This window comes from Halichoerus grypus, chromosome 13, assembly GCF_964656455.1.
Source record: "Halichoerus grypus chromosome 13, mHalGry1.hap1.1, whole genome shotgun sequence".
Taxonomy (NCBI): domain Eukaryota; kingdom Metazoa; phylum Chordata; class Mammalia; order Carnivora; family Phocidae; genus Halichoerus; species Halichoerus grypus.
In genome coordinates, this window is record NC_135724.1 from 54,334,637 (window position 1) to 54,351,763 (window position 17,127).

The window sequence follows — 17,127 nt, forward strand, 5'->3', positions numbered from 1 at the left end:
ATATGGACCCTCAACTCTATGGTCAAATAATCTTTAACAAAGCAGGAAAAAACATGCAATGGCAAAAAGACAGTCTCTTCAATAAATGGTGCTGGGAAAATTGGACAGCCACATGCAGAAGAATGAAACTCAACCGTTGTCTAACACCATTCACAAAGATAAACTCAAAGTGGATGAAAGACCTCAATGTGAGACAGGAATCCATCAAAATCCTAGAAGAGAACATAGGCAGTAACCTCTTTGACATCAGCCACAGCAACTTCTTTCAAGATACATCTCCAAAAGCAAAAATGAACTTTTAGGACTTCATCAAGATAAAAAGCTTCTGCACAGCAAAGGAAACAGTCAACAAAACAAAGAGGCAACCCACAGAATGGGAGAAGATATTTGCAAATGACACTACAGATAAAGGGCTGGTATCCAAAATCTATAAAGAACTTCTCAAACTCAACACCCAAAAAACAAATAATCAAGTCAAAAAGTGGGCAGAAGATATGAAAAGACACTTCTCTGAAGAAGACATACAAATGGCTAACAGACACATGCAAAAATGTTCATCATCATTAGCCATCAGAGAAATCCAAATCAAAACCACACTGAGATACCACCTTACACGAGTTAGAATGGCAAAAATGGACAGGGAAAGAAACAACAAATGTTGGAGAGGTTGTGGAGAAAGGGGAACCCTCTTACACTGTTGGTGGGAATGCAAGTTGGTACAGCCACTTTGGAAAACAGTGTGGAGGTTCCTCAGAAATTTAAAAATAGAGCTACTCTATGACCCAGCAATTGCACCTCTGGGTATTTACCCCAAAGACACAGATGTAGTGAAAAGAAGGGCCATATGCACCCCAATGTTCATAGCAGCAGTGTCCGCAATAGCCAAACTGTGGAAAGAGCCGAGATGCCCTTCGACAGATGAATTGATAAAGAAGATGTGGTCCATATATGCAATGGAATATTACTCAGCCATCAGAAAGGATGAATACTGAACTTTTACATCAACATGGATGGGACTGGAGGAGATTATGCTAAGTGAAATAAGTCAAGCAGAGAAAGTCAATTATCATGTGGTTTCATTTATTTGTGGAACATAAGGAATAACATGGAGGACATTAGGAGAAGGAAGGGAAAAATGCGGGTGGGGGGAATTGGAGGGAGAGATGAACCATGAGAGACTATGGACCTGAGAAACAAACAGGGTTTTAGAGGGGAGGGCGGAGGGGGGATTGGTTAGCCCAGTGATGGGTATTAAGGAGGGCACGTACTGCATGGAGCACTGGGTGTTATACGAAAACAATGGATCGTGGATCACTACATCAAAAACTAATGATGTATTGTATGGTGACTAACATAACATAATAAAATAAAAAAAAATAAAATGCAAATTCCTGGGGAAAAAAAAAAGAAGAATGAATTGTATGACCTAGTTCCATTTCTCACTCAACCAATTATGGGCTGTGTGACCTTGGGCAAGTTACTCAATTTCTCTAAAGCTCAGTTTCTTCATCAATAAGTAAGGGACAAGGCAGGATACCTACCTCATGGAGCGGGAAAGAATGACTAAATGAAATAAACCATATGAGGAGAGTAATATGCCTGGCATATTATACAAACCCAATCAGTGTTAACCATGCTGATGGTGATGATGGCAACAACATTGGAAATGATGATGATGAACAGCCTATGACTGGCCACTTGCACAAATCTTCTCCCTCCATAAAGCCTACAGAAGTTGTCAAAGCTCTGGCCTGCAAACTACCAATTTGGATTCTTTCAGACACCCCCTGATACCTTCCTGGCCCTGTTCCTACCGTTTTGTTCAGATGTTTATTGAGCACTCACTGTGTGACTTTGTACTTCATTAGAGTAGCAAAAACAGATAAAAGAGAGCTGGTCTCTGGCTTTGGAGGGAAAAATAGACATGTTCCTGTCTAATGGGAGAACAGACATGAACAAATCATTTAATACAGGGAATGCTCTGCTGGAGGTAGGCCAAGGTACTACTACAAGAGCATCTAACACAGCCTGAGCTGAGTGTTTCTGGATGAACAGGAGTTTAGACAGCAAAGAAGGATGAGATGATGATGGGGAAGGGGATGGCAGAAGGAATAACTGAATTAGAAAAGGCAAAGGATCCTTGAAATAGCCAGGAGTATGGGGAACTCTGTGAAAAGAGAAGATGGGAAAAAATTGAACAGAGGCAGGTAAGGCCTAAGTGACTGATGACTATGTATATCAACGTAAGTCCTTGATTTTAACCTGTTGGTGATGGTTAGTAGTGAGGGGAGCAACACGGTTAGATTTCTATTTTAGAGCTATTGTTCTGACAACATGTGGGAGAAAGGACTGGAGAGACAGAGGGTGGGTTAGTGTCAGGGCCACCAAGAAGAAGTTTTGCTATCCTTTAAGCAAGAAATAATAACTATTGATACTAATAAATTAGTTATTATTCTTAAATTAAGTAATTAGCAGGGCACTAATAGTGGGGATGGAAAAAACGAGAGGGATTTAGAAATATGCAGAAAAAAACCTGGCAGGACTTGATGTTCCATTTCTTTTTTTTTTTAATTTTATTTTATTATGTTAGTCAACATACATCATTGGTTTTTGATGTAGTGTTCCATGATCCATTGTTTGTGTATAACACCCAGTGCTCCATTCAGTACGTGCCCTCTTTAATACCCATACCAGGCTAACCCATCCCCCCACCCCCCCTCCCCTCTAGAATCCTCAGTTTGTTTCTCAGAGTCCATAGTCTCTCATGGTTCGTCTCTCCCTCTGATTTCCCCCCCTTCATTCTTCCCTTCCTACTATCTTTTTTTTTTTTAACATATAATGTGTTATTTGTTTCAGAGGTACAGGACTGTGACTCATCAGTCTTACACAATTCACAGCGCTCACCATAGCACATACCCTCCCCAGTGTCTATCACCAAGCCACCCCATCCCTCCCACCCCCCACCACTCCAGCAACCCTCAGTTTGTTTCCTGAGATTAAGAATTCCTCAAATAAGTGAGGTCATATGATAGATGCCTTTCTCTGATTGACTTATTTCGCTCAGCATAACAGCCTCTAGTTCCATCCATGTCGTTGCAAATGGCAAGATTTCGGGGGGTTTTTTGATGGCTGCATATTATTCCATTATACACACACACACACACACACACACACACACATATATATATACACATACCATTGATGTCCCATTTCTTGACACAGTTTCCAGTCAATGCACAAAGTTTGACTAAGTTAACTCACAATGAAAGGAAGGATCTGTAACGGATCTAGATTTCTAGCTTAGGTAATACCTCACTGAGTAGTGGTGCCATTTACCTATCAAGGAGACATGGGGCAAAGAAATATGTTGTGGGGCGAGACAGGAAAGAGTGTTAGATATATGACAGATTCTGTTGTGTACATGTTGACTCTGCGTGGTGAAGGGGGCATTTAGTTCATATTTCTAACAATTAGTGAAATACTTGCTTGAAGCTCAGGGAAGGTTGGAATTATAAAGTTAAGACCACGAGTCAGTATAAAATCCCCATCCAGAGACAACATGGGTAAAAATAAGGACTTGGGCCAAAGATGGAGCCCTTGGTCAGGGTTGGGTACAGAGAGGTTGCCAAGAGGAAAACCAAGAAGGAGCTGTCATGGAGATTGACTGAGTAGAGCTAGCTAAATCATCCAGAAAATAAGGACTGAGAAGAGTCTGCTAGATTTAGAATATAACCATCACAAGTGGCCTTGCCAGAGCAATCTCAGTTGAGTTTTGGGGATAAATAATTCAGTGGATTGAAGAGAGGTCAAAAAATGCAGACATTGAAATATCAATAAACGTGGCCGATGATAAGAATTACTAACTTACTGCCATCTTGCAGGGGAAAATAGGGCTCTATATCTTGCATGTATCATTCTCTCAATAACTCTGTAATGTAGCTACTATTATTACTGCCATTTTAGAGGTGAGGAAATAGATGAAGGAAGGAGAGAGACAAAATGCTAGCAAGAAATGGATAAGGGAAAAGGTTTTTATTAACAAAGGATGAAACAGACTTGAGTATAATCATACTTAAAGGGGAAAGAATCATAGGGAATTGGAGGTTGGAATGTGGAACAGATGGTGGGTCTCTGGGCAAAGCTCTGGAGGAGGTGGGATTGTGAACACAGGTGAACCCAGAAGGACCTCTCCATCTCAGAAATGAGAAGGAAGGACAGAAGATGAGCTTAGTTACAAATAAGTTTGGGGGCGCCTGGGTGGCTCAGTTGGTTAAGCCTCTGAGTCTTGATTTTCAGCTCAGGTCATGATCTCAGGGTGGTGAGATCGAGCCCCACACTGGGCTCCATGCTGGGCGGGGAACCTGCTTAAGATTCTCTCTCTTCCTCTGCCCCTCACCCCCGCTAAATATATAACAATAAGTTTGGAAGTAATGGGTCAGAAAGTAGAGATAGCTCACTTTTATCACCTCAGTTTTTCATCTAAGTTCCCAAGGAAATAAAAATTCTCCCTTCTTTTCCCAGCTGCTCCACTCCTACTGAACTTCCTGTCACCAGAGGCACCCCATCCCCTGCAGCCACCCACAGCCCCTCTCAAGGCCTGTGTAGTAAGGGAAGAGCGGAGACATCAGATAATATGGGGTGGGACATGGACATCAGAACTCTACCTAATGGGGCTTTTTTTTTTTTTTTTTTTCCAAATAATGGTGACATCTACAGGGCAACTAAATTGATAACCTGAACTTTTCCCTCAAACAAACCATCACATAGCAAAATATTCATTATCTGCAATAATGGTCTTTAAACTGAACTATGGATACCTCTGGGAGCACACAATTTTTTTTTTAAGGAATATGCTGGCACTTATCTAGTTTTAAGGGACTCGGTTTCCAGATTCTCAACTTCTAGACCCTAAAACTGATCTGCCTGAGAAAGCAACAGCCATCTGAGGTTCTCCTTTCTTACCTCCCAGTTAGCAACCCCTTCCTCCCATTAGCAGTGCAAAGGCAAACCAGCCCCCAGGCCCAATCTCCATAGTGCATTTTTCCAGGATAGCAAACCTTTGGTTTTGGACAAAGGAAATTTCTTCAGTGGTTGGACTTGCTTCAGTAACGGATTAACAAATATTCTGCAACTCAAGTAAATTCTAATTTTCTCCTTTCAACCAAATTGAAGGACAGAATGAAGTAGCTAATAGATTAGTTCCAAGAATTGGGGGATATTTGCCATAATATGGAGCTTCTGCCATTTGCATCCACTTTTGTACCTCAATAATTTTTTCTGTATTTATCTAAGAAATAAGATAGATTGATGGATGGAAGGAAGGAAGGAAGGAAGGAAGGAAGGAAGGAAGGAAGGGGAGAAATAAAGAAAAAAGAAAAGAGAAAGAAAGAAAAAAGAAAGGGAAGGTGAGTTGGAGGGAGGGAGGAAAACAGGAAGGGAGGGAGGAAGGAAGGAAAATGTTGCTCAGCCATGTCTCATTTTAGCAATACATAATATTTACCCACAAATACACAAACTAATGGAAAAAAATGCTCTCTTTGTCTTACTAAGAGATTAATTTGCAATAACAGATTACTTTTTATGTTTAGTATTTATCATAGTTTGTAAGATACGTGTGTTGTTTACACTAAAGTGTTTACTGCTAATAATTGTACTGATCGCTTAGTCCAGAAAATAGTACTAAGATTTAGAACATTATGGCCACATAAAATGAAAAATGAAGCTCAAATTTCAATTTATGCACCCATTTTATTGCAGAGAATTTTGATAGGTAATCAATAAGATACTCTCAAGCATAAAAATAATACATTAGGGTAGGATTCTGTGCAGGAAGTAGAATGGAAATAGAAGTTTAAGGAGGAAAAGAAAAGACACAAAATGTCTGTAAAAGAAAAGTCTGTCCCTGTACTTGTGAAATAGATGACGGATAGCCAATTGCTGTGGTTTTTAAAAGGTACATATAAAAAAGTGATGTATTTATTTGATTATAAAAAGCACAATATATGCATGATATCTGAAATTATATCTGAAACCATTTAAATTTAAGACAAAGATTTTAGATGTGAGCTTGAAAATGTGCAAGGGACACCTAGTTTTCAAATGTTTTAGGTGGTACAGAGCAAAAAGCGTGAAGACCACTGCTCCTTAATGGAGTACCATCCCATCCATACCCAAGAGCTTCCCTTTTCTCTCCACTACGGTTTCTGCCAAGTCCTCTGAATAGTTTAGAAAAAAACATCAGGTATGAGAAAGGAAAGGCTTTGTTGACATATCAAAGGATGTTTCTGAAACATTAAACGTGAAATATGGATCCAGATTTCCCAGAGGTATAGCCACATTTGCTAGCTGCCCCCATGCTCAAGCCTTGATTCCATGCACAACATCTGTGGGTGATAAGGATTGTTTGTCAACAGGAGAGACTAACGAAGCTGCAACTTTCCCCAAGGCATCTTCAAGCAGTATCATTCAAATCATTCTCAGGCTCCGCGATGGCGGAAGCATGTTACATATTTCACTCTTAAAATCCAAATTTTCACCCCTGAATTTCCAAATTAAGACGTTGTTATTGAATGTTGTGCGCTCACCACTTCTTATCAGACACTTCCAAGAGCCCTGGCATAGCCCCAACATGCCTTGAACTTAAGGAATTCTCTAAGAAATTCAAACTGAAAAATTAGGAAAGGAAATCAAAACTTTCTGGTATTAAAACTTGAGGAACTGTGTAAAGATTAAGTTCAGTGCTGGCTATGGAATCTCCCAAGGCACATTTCCATAAATACAGTTTTACAAAATGTATCTTGATTATAATCTGTAGATCTGATTGGGCAACACTTCCTTTCAACAAGACTGCATAGCATTTTGGAACAATTTTCAGTAATCTGGAACAGGAATACTCAAAATTAGGCCTGCAGATATAGAAGCACGCTAGAGGAAGCAATAATGAAACCAAACAGTAACGGCAGACTCCATTTTGGTAAGCAGAACATTTTTAGTTAGATGGCTGCATTTTAAAGAGGTGGTGGCTGCCTCCAGATATTTTTAGCAAGTATTGGCAATTACTGTGTGAAGTTAACCCAACGCTTAATACCAATCACTCACCTTTTAATTTGGAATTACTGTCACTGCTGTGTGCATGACCAAAACAGCAATTAAGAATCAGCAGGGCTCGTGAACAATTAGATTAAAATATTGCTGAGGTGTAATATATAAATTAGTCCTCAAATTAGGGATATTCCCATTGTGAATGAGCAGCCCACCTGAGGGATGGGGGGGGGGCACGCTCTTGGCCTCTTTAGGTTTTCTACACAGTTCACAACACCCTGGTGACTAACCGAGAGACGTGTGTTTCTCTTACAGAAAGGTGGAAACACTTCTATTTTCTGTATATTTCCCAAGAGCAGATAGTTTTCTATAGCTAAATTTCAATGCCTCTGAGTGGGGGATGTTTATCTGCTGTCTCTAGTTGGAATTCATAATATGTTTCCCCATGGCAACATCTCATACATCATATGTCTAATTAAACTGCTGCATTTCTATAGTAAAGTCAGTTATACAGAAATCTCAGGTTTTTGTTACTCTAAATGAGCTTCGCTTAGAGCTGAAGATGTATCCCTTCAAAACTTAGAGTCAGTGCTGTTTTCTTGCAAATGTTAACTATTTATGATTCCAACTTTCTAAAATGCACAGATTCATTCATCTTTAAAAGGGGTGTTATTTTGGGCGCCTGGGTGGCTCAGTCGTTAAGCGTCTGCCTTTGGCTCAGGTCATGATCCCAGGGTCCTGGGATCGAGCCCCACATCGGGCTCCCTGCTCGCATGGGGCTCCCTGCTCAGCGGGAAGCCTGCTTCTCCCTCTCCCACTCCCCCTGCTTATGTTCCCTCTCTCGCTGTGTCTCTGTCAAATAAATAAATAAAATCTTTTATAAAAAAATAAATAAATAAAAGGGGTGTTATTTTGTTGGTGATGGGATGGTTACTGTAATTCTTACAAGGAGATAAAACACAGTGCGAGATGTCTAGTGGTAGATGGAGCTTAGGACCTAGTAGTACTCAGCAATAGCAAGCTTGCTTTGAGTTGTCTCAGATTTTCTCTATCTTCCTCTGCATTCAGGTGGTCAGCAATTGCTTCTGAATTTTTGTCCCTGCTCCTCCTTGTATCATCCTTTCTCACTCTTCACATCAAATAACAAGATCTGTTAAAATTATATTGAAAAAAAGAATACATGGTATTCTTGTGCATGGCTATATATTCATCTGTTTCTCTGACTAAGATCATGCTCTAATACAAGGACTTTGTAACATCCATTTTGGCTGTTCAGTGGCATTTTCTCATATCCTGGAATTTGGCATTTTGGAGACGAGAATCATGAAATTATTCATTCTGGATAGGAATGGTGCTGCCTTTCAATACTTCATGAGCATAGCGAGTAGGCTTACAGTGGCTGGTTTGGATAATCAACTGCCATTAATATTTTTCACATGAAAAAATGTATTTAGAATTCTAAATAAGTGGCTCACGAGCTTCTAGCATACAACTCATTCTTATGTTGGGAACTTTCTTTACTCACACAGGTTTTATTGCTTCACTGTTGCTTGGCAACAGAGATGTGGCAGACGATGTCAAAGGTTAAGGAGCAGACTAAAGTCATTATGGAAAGCGAGCCTTATCAGCAGTTTCCATCTAACTTTGTAATCCTTGAAATAAAATAGGTTTCATTGTATTGAACAGTCTGTATTTTGTTTCTTATCAAATGCCAAGTTTTTTTTAGAGACTTTTTCTTCTGAATATAAGTCCAGTACCAGGGAGAATTTTAATATGTACACTGCTTTGTAATGGGCTTCTCTATTACGCTAGCACACTTTAAAGGTTAAAGTGAAAAATTTCTGGCATTCTAAAGTCATGTACTGTGCAGAAAGTGGTCATGCACACGTTTGGAAGCATTCCAAGAGGTATCAGAAATATACTTTGGCTCTCTACTTCCTCACTTTGAACCACTAGTTAATGTTGAATAAAATTCCATTTCAACTACATTAGCCTGTTTATTAAAAAATTATTCCTTAAAGAAAGGAATGCAAAATGTTCTATAGGTTTGTTTGTCTCTATTCTGAAAGAATAAGGAATGTGATCAAAATTTAAGCATAATGTCTGGGGTTTATTTCGTTCAGTCCATTGTGTACCAAATGCTAGTCCCCTAAGGATTCATAACTCGTGGATAGTTAATTACATTTCAGCATGATGCATTTTAAGATTTCTTTTCCAGTGGGCATAACACATATACTTTAATGATATTTCCTTTCTAGGCAATGTGGTTGTTCTGTGACTCCTAGCCCAAATTTTTTATTTTTCCAAATTACTGCTATAGAGGTAAGGCAACCTGAATTAGAATCACAATCCGTGTTGGTTTGAAGTGGATCCAGAATTATTTCTGGAGGAAGACTTTTATCCCTGCTTGTGGGTCCTCCCTCATCTCTGAGCGAAGCCACGGTGGCCATCCATTCAGGGATATGTCCTTAAATTTCATTAGAGAAAATGAACTCAATCCTTCCTTGATTGAGTCCCAAATACTTTGTCAACACTGCACTCTCTGTTTTAGTCAGAGATTATAAACCAAGGGTCTGTGTTGAATAATTCTTATCAAAAGCCCAGTTGGGAGAAATACATCCATGAATATAATTGCCTGAAGGATATGGGGACTGCCTAGTCTTCTAAATTTCCTTTTGGACAGAACTGTGTATTTGGAATCATTGTATTTTAGAACTGCAGCTACTCAGTGAGGCTTGTGCAGCATGTAAATAAGTACATATTGATGAGGTCATTAGCATAGCCATGTGAGTCTCGCTACCTCTGTTACAAGGTTGCTGGTGAGATCATTGCCTTTTATGTTACCCTGTAAGAGCACCCACGGAAGAAACTCCTCTTAGGTTTTAGTATTAGAAAAACTTAGGTTTTTATCTTACAGATGTCTCAGATCTGTCACTGACCATGTTTCCCTCTTCACTTTCACTGCTAGGAACCTAAGAACCAAATCTGCAGCCTACCTCTGTCCACTGCACGAGGCCCTGAGATATGCATCTGTCCCGCTCAGTTCGCGCTGGCTTTATTTTTCTCTTCCATATTGTCTTTTAACCCTGACTTTCTCCACCATTTATTCTATTTTAATAACAGGCATGCCTACCTCAAGTGTGCTTTAGAGCAATGCATGCAGGATATGAGGTTTAACAATCCACAACACATAAGAGAGTCAAAGGAAGATAAAGAAGATAATCCTCTTATGTCCTTGGCCTTCCATTTTGTGAGACCATGTGGCATGAAGGGTTCCCCCAAGCCATCCCCCCACTTGTTGCCGCCGTGAGTCCTGACATCCAGAAGAGATGGCATGAGCTCAGGGGGACAGGAGCAGGTGGGAACTGGGAGGGCACAGACAAGGCAAGGGGAGAAACCTCGCTCCTTGGCAGCTAGGAACTGAAAACAAGTTTCTGTGGCTACAGGGTCCCTTCTAAGGAAAGTCAGGAAGATGCCAGTCAGGAACTTCTTGCATTAAATCCAAAGGTGACATTTAAAATTCTGACGCATCCAATTTGTGTAACATAAGAATGTCATCTCCACAATACATATTTATGAAGTAGTTATGTTCATATTACTGTACAACCACCTCATCCCCATTTGTCCCACACACATATGCAATTTTAAAAATTACCCAAGGGGCACCTGCGTGGCTCAGTCAGTTAAGCGCCTGACTTTTGATCTCAGCTCAGGTCTTGATCTCAGGGTCATGAGTTCAAGCCCTGCACTGGACTCCACGCAGGGTGTGGAGCTACTTAAAAAAAAAAAAATTACCCCAAACCTGTTACTAGATTGTCTACCCCCACAAATAAGAGAGAAGCTTCTTTTAAAAAACACACACACATGAGGAATATAAAAAAAGCTGCTTTGGCTAAATAAAATGGTGCCACTTCCGATCAAAAGCAAAAATCAGGATTTGAATATTTAATTTAATAACTACAGGAAGGAAATATAACTATGGATTCTTGGAAGCCACTATGGGGCTAGAGATATGGCATGGATACTGCTACACGGCTGAAATTTGCCCAGATTATATAGATAATCAGTGAGAAAGAGATTTTATGTTAGGATGTTTAGAAGCCTGTACACAACTGTTTCATTGGTTTGGTACAAAGACTGACAGGCTCCACAGTATTTCACATTACCCTCAAACACATCATTTCCAATGTTCTCGTGCTAAATCTATACCCATCAGGACCTTTGTCCCATGGTGGGGGCGGGGGGGACTCTAGGGAATTCTTTTTTTTTTTTTTAAAGATTTTATTTATTTATTTATTTGAGAGAAAGAGAGAGAGACAGAGAAACAGCATGAGAGGGGGAGGGTCAGAGGGAGAAGCAGACTCCCCACTGAGCAGGGAGCCCGATGTGGGACTCGATCCCGGGACTCCAGGATCATGACCTGAGCTGAAGGCAGTTGCTTAACCAACTGAGCCACCCAGGCGCCCGACTCTAGGGAATTCTTATTATAATTCTATTATTCACATAATACTTACAAACAAATAAGGAAAAATTAGCTACTTATGTGTTGTTGGCTTTTTTAAATCAAGACCAGGTTAGACAACTCGGGTAAAGAATTACCAATTTCAACGAGTAGTAAGTAGAAGCTAATTCAGGTCCTTAGAAAAAACTGCCTAACATATATACTTTTTAATAACATTAATAATATTTTCATGTTAAAATTATGTCTTTTAACAGCGCATCCTTCACAGCTAATACAAAGTCAAAATTCCCTCTTAACAGTAATTCTTTAATTATGTGATTTACTCTAATTCCATAAGCACGACACAGGAATGTATCATAGACATGAATGTCATATTAGAATCAGTTTTTTTGGGCGCCTGGGTGGCTCAATTGGTTAAGTGTCTGCTTTCAACACAGGTCATGATCCCAGGGTCCTGGGATCGAGTCCTGCATTGGGGTCCCTGCTCCACAGACAGCCTGCTTCTTCCTCTGCCTCTGCCTCTCTCTCTCTCTAGCTCTCATGAATATATAAATAAAATCTTAAAAAAAAGAATCAGTTTTTTTAATGTAATCTACCAATATCTTGAATGTATTTCATTTGTGGTAAAAAAAAAAATTCTAATTTGATTCCTCTGTCATCTCAGAGTTAATATATTCAGAATGTAGAATGTTTCCCCTTCCCATCCAGCCGCTCTTCCTAAATAATCCTCTTCTGTCTGGGGAAACACCCACACACACACAAACACACACACACACACACACACACACGCCCCAAAAACCTTCCCATGTATTTCATCTCCAAGACTTGAAAATATCTTCCTATTCCTTCATTCCTTACCTCCAACCTGTTTATTCTTCCTGTCAACTCTCTCTGATGAAATCTGATAAAATCTTTGAAACAATTTAACTACCCTAGCTCCTGTGTAACTGAGTTACCACAGCAGGCCTGAGATGCTGTCCTTAGAGAGTCCCCCTTGCAAGGCTGACCCTTGGCTGCTGTCTGGAAACTTGGATTTGGGGAGAGTTCCCACTGCTCCCCAACTGATGGGGGTGGCTCCCTGTGCCTAAACTGTTAGTACAAAATGATGTGGTCTATGCCAAATGTGTGCTTTTCTTCTGGGAGTCTGGAATTTTGACAGGTACACAGCAGAGGCTCTCTATGTGACCAACCCCCAGTAAAAATCCTGGGCACTGGGTCTGTAATAAGCTTCCCAGGTAGACAGCATTTTACATGTGTTGTCACAGTCTGTCGCTGGAAGAACGAAGCACATCCTATGTGACTATCCTGGGAAAGGACTCTTGGAAGCTTGCAGCTGGTTTTCCCAGGACGTTGCCCTATGCACCTTTTCCCTTTGCTGGTTTTGCCTTGTGTCATTCCACTGCAATAAATCTTAGCCGTAAGCACAACTGTATGCTGAGTCCCGTGAGTCCTCTTAGCAAACCACTGAATCTAGCACCTGCAACACAACTCGTATGGCCTGTTCTATCATTTCTACCCTCTTCTGTTCACCTTGTAAAAGCCCTTCAGAACCTGCCTTTGCCATTACTTCTCCAGGCTCCTACTGGATTCCAGTGCAGGCCCACTACTTCAGGTAGATCACCACCAGCAGAGGAGGGATGGTGGTTTGTAGGGGAAGTTCCCAGCTGCTGTGAAGACACCTGGTTTCTGTTCTTAGTTCCCTCTGTTTGTTCTGCCATTTCCTATTCAATTTGGAGCAATTCACAACCTCCCTAGGTCTTAATAGCCTTACACACAAAATGTGAATAAAACTACAGATACATATCATATCCAGGTGCAAGATTTGGGCTTTTTGGACAAATAATTTCTCACTGATTTGCAACCAAAAGGTACATTGTATGAAAGTTCATTGTAAAGCAAAACTGCTCTGCTAAGGCATGCTTATTTTCTCTGCAAAAATTTCTGGATTCACCGGAAAAAAATGTGAGAAATGTTTCAGAATTAGAGATTTAAAGGAAAATATACTACAAAAATTGGAATAATGCTCCCAATATCACACCATAATCTCCTGGGTAATGAATGGTATTGCTTTTGAAAGTTACTGTCAGAAAAGAAAAGAATCAAGAGAAATTAGCAACCCAGGAGTTGGCTGGAAAGGGTTGGGATTTCTGTTCAGCCAGGGCCCATGTCCCTCAGGATGAGACAGCTGACATAGAGAGAAAACAGCCCCTTCTCAAACATTAGGGACTCCCTTTGTGAAAAACATCAAGATCAGAAAGTTTCAACAGAACCCACTGAAAAATCTCTCTGAGTTTACCTCTGTGTCTATATATACACCTTGCTCATTACTCACTTCCAATACCAATTACTGAAATTCATTTCCCAACGATCAACAAAAGGCCTACAAAAGCCACCGGAGGAGACACACCTAAGAATCTTGAGCCTAAAATAGGTTCCCAGGTTGACTGATGGGCAGCTCCATTCTTCTGAGGTCTCATCCTTGTTCATGTTTTAATGAAGCAGTTTTGCAATTACTTACAAAATATATTTAAGTTATATTTCAGTATTCTTCTGTGTAATTCTTGGCACAAAGGAAAACACATTATCATTTGTGAATTGTGAATTGCAAAGGCTAAGCGTAAGTACCGGGCATTCTTGTCTTTAGAGAGCACTCAAACTTTTCTCTTAACCACTTCCTAAGTTGAAGCTGCCATCACAGCTAAAAGGTGTTTCCAAACCCTTAAGCATGTGTCCTTAGGGCAAAGAATTTCAGAGAATTAGTCAGTCAGACTGGCGGGTAATAAGGACAGAGGGAAAGGTGAGATGACATTGTAGCTAGCCCGCATCTGCTCTCAATTCCAGATTTTCCTACAAAAACTGCAAAGCAGAGCTTTCAAACCAGAAAAAAAAAAAACAAACAAAACACCAACAAACAAAAAAAAAACAGAGAACAATTAGCATAGCATTGAATGAACAAACATTTTAAGAAGCATCCTGCACAAAGAATCATTTCCATATTTCCCTGGTTGAAGTTACACATGGTATTGCTTAAATATTTATTGAATTCAGAGTTATAATCACTAAAAACAGTTACTTCTCATAGGTAGAATTAACATTAGGAATACAGAAATGTTACCTCCAAATCCTAAGAGGGACTTTGAACACAGATAGAGACAGATGAGAGATGGCATGCTGCAGTGCAGCAATTTCAAAGGTACTGGAGCTCTGACAGTCCGGCTTCCATTCCTCCAGGAATATTCTCAATGAGACACAGAAAGATCCAGGGCACTAAAAGTGATTCTTTTACTATTGCATCCAGATACTCTCTTTGAATTCAACATTCAAAAACACAAGGCAGGAACAGGAGGCAGGAACTGCATAGCATCTTATGGTGTCCTTCAGGTTCTTCCCCTCATAGTTTCCCTGGTTCCCAGTGTAGCTTCTCCGCGTGACCATGCAGCAGTCTCAAAAGGGCTGTGGAAGGAGCTTCCAGCAGCAGGCAGACAGAAAGCCTAATGTAGCATAGGGCTTCTGGACCCCTGGCTCCCAAGCATCATCAGAGACTCTTTTGCTTGCTAGCAAATTTTCAGTTTAATTATGCATATGGGGAGTTTTTAAATCCTTAGCTTTCCCGATTGCCATGCTAATACACAATCCAAACATCTACAGGCAGAGCTATTGAGACCAACATGATAATTATACTGACATTTTTTTCCCCTTCATTTGGCCAAGGACCCCACTGAAGTTCTTCACTTCCACGGTCTTTTCCTATATTTCCTCCCGAAGAGTCGGGGTTCATTTAACTTGCTTTATTCCCTAAGGTACAACATTAGCAGGACCACACTGGCCACACCAATAAGCAAAGATTCTCCACTAAGCAAACGGGGCAAAGTCTGACAAAGCCAGTCCACCAAATGCAAGCTTCAGAACAAGTGAGGCTGAGTAGGGGGGTCAGAACTAACATTTTTTTGAGTATCTATTATGTTATGTGCCAGTATTCATGGTGCTGTAAGTAAACATCAATTTAATCCTAAAATCAATGCTATAAACACTGTATTATCATCCCCACTTTTATAGACGCAGGAATGATCCCGAAATGATCAAGTAATTTGCTCGACAGCTCCTACAAACCACTAAGAAAATCACAAGCAACCTAACAGAAAAGTTATCAAAAGATATGAATATACATTTCATGGCAGAACAAACACATGTGCCAATAAGCATGAGAACAGGCATTTGATATCATTAGTAGTCAGAGCAATGCAAATTAAAACCCCAACGAAATAACCATTTTATACCCATTCAACTAGGAAAAATGAAAAATCTAACAATTCCAAGTGTTGAAAGATGGTGGATCCACATTCCAATGAGAGTTAAAATTGGGGAAACCAACTTTGGAGAATTTGGAACTATCTCCTAATATTGAACATTCATACACTCTATGACCCACTAATTCTACTCCTACCCAAGAGAGATTCTTGCACATGTGGGTGAAGAGTTATGTTCAATAATGCCAAAACAGCTCTTTTCACAACAGTAAAATCCTGAAAACACCCAAATGCCCATCAACAAGATAGGATATAAATATAGTATATTTACACATTAGAATATTAAATAGAACAGAACGGATGTAGTACAGCATATCACAACACAGGTGAATCTTCTCAATAAAAAGTTTCAATGGATTACACACAACATTAGGTCCTTTTAGAAAGTTAAAAACAATTATAATTAAGTTTCCTTTTCAGAATACTAATGAATGGAATAAAATTACATATAAAGGAAAGTAAAGGAATGACAAACATGAGACTCTGGATGAGGTCAATGTAGGTGGAAATGGGATGAAATGCGGGGGGACCCAAATGGTTATACGAAGGTTACTGTCAAAATCCTAGCTTTGACAGATATAGTCCATGATGGCGGAGGAGTAGGAGATCTTAGTTTTGTCTGGTCCCAGGAATTCAGCTAGATAGTTATCAAACCATTCTGAATACCTGAGAACTCAATTGGAGATCTAAGAAAAGAACTGCTGCAACTCTACAAATAGAAACGTGACCACTTTCTGCAAGGTAGGAGGTGCAGAGAGGTGAGTCCGAGGCGATATATGGGGAGATAGACAACGGTGGAGGGGGGGGGAGCCTCCAGAAGCTGGCTACCGGAAAGTGATATAGCAGCAGAGCCCAAAGTCAGAACTTTTAGAAGTCTGCTCCAGTGAGGGACGTCCCTGCCTGAATGGTGCTCAGGTAGTGAAGCAGGGCAGAGTCCTAGGTGGGATAGTGTGGTCTCAGGATCCTCGGGGTCACAGATAGACCGGGGATGCCTCAGTGCAGCAGAGTTCCAGGTATCGGAGCGGGGAAGCCGGCTGCAAAGACTGAGCCCAGGAGTGGGCTCTCAGCTCAGAGTTGCCATAAACTGCGACTGGTAGCTTGGTTGGGCAACCGCTCTCTGAGCAGGGGCCCATCAAGCAGCAGAACCAGAGAGATCCCCACTTCCTCCCCTGGGAGTAGGAGCACGGGTGTGCACCACATGAGTCTGCAGAGTTTGGAGACTCGAAGCGGGGTCACAAGGTCATGTGCCTGAGATAGAAACAATCAGTAACAGGCTGGGTGAGCACAGAGTGCAGACGGAGACCAGGGAGACAAGGG

General features: G+C 40.6%; 1 protein-coding gene and 1 long non-coding RNA gene across 18 annotated transcripts in view; one reads left to right on the top strand and one right to left on the bottom strand.

Moving 5' to 3' along the window:
• Window positions 1–14,890, bottom strand: part of EPB41L3 (erythrocyte membrane protein band 4.1 like 3) — a 180,702-nt gene extending 165,812 nt beyond the window's left edge. For 2 of the 17 annotated variants that reach the window (XM_036071537.2, XM_036071490.2), the window contains exon 1: window positions 14,619–14,883. In XM_036071537.2, the coding sequence (XP_035927430.1) occupies window positions 14,619–14,673 (55 nt within the window). In that variant the 5' untranslated portion in view covers window positions 14,674–14,883. Of the gene's footprint in view, window positions 1–14,618 lie in introns of all 17 variants that reach the window. The other 15 variants (XM_036071608.2, XM_036071534.1, XM_036071572.2 and 12 more) reach the window with 12 other exon arrangements.
• Window positions 14,891–16,958: 2,068 nt separating this feature from the next.
• Window positions 16,959–17,127, top strand: part of LOC144379786 (uncharacterized) — a 50,618-nt gene continuing 50,449 nt past the window's right edge. The window contains exon 1 of the long non-coding RNA XR_013443166.1: window positions 16,959–17,126. This is a non-coding gene — a long non-coding RNA (uncharacterized LOC144379786). The remainder of the gene's footprint in view (window position 17,127) is intronic.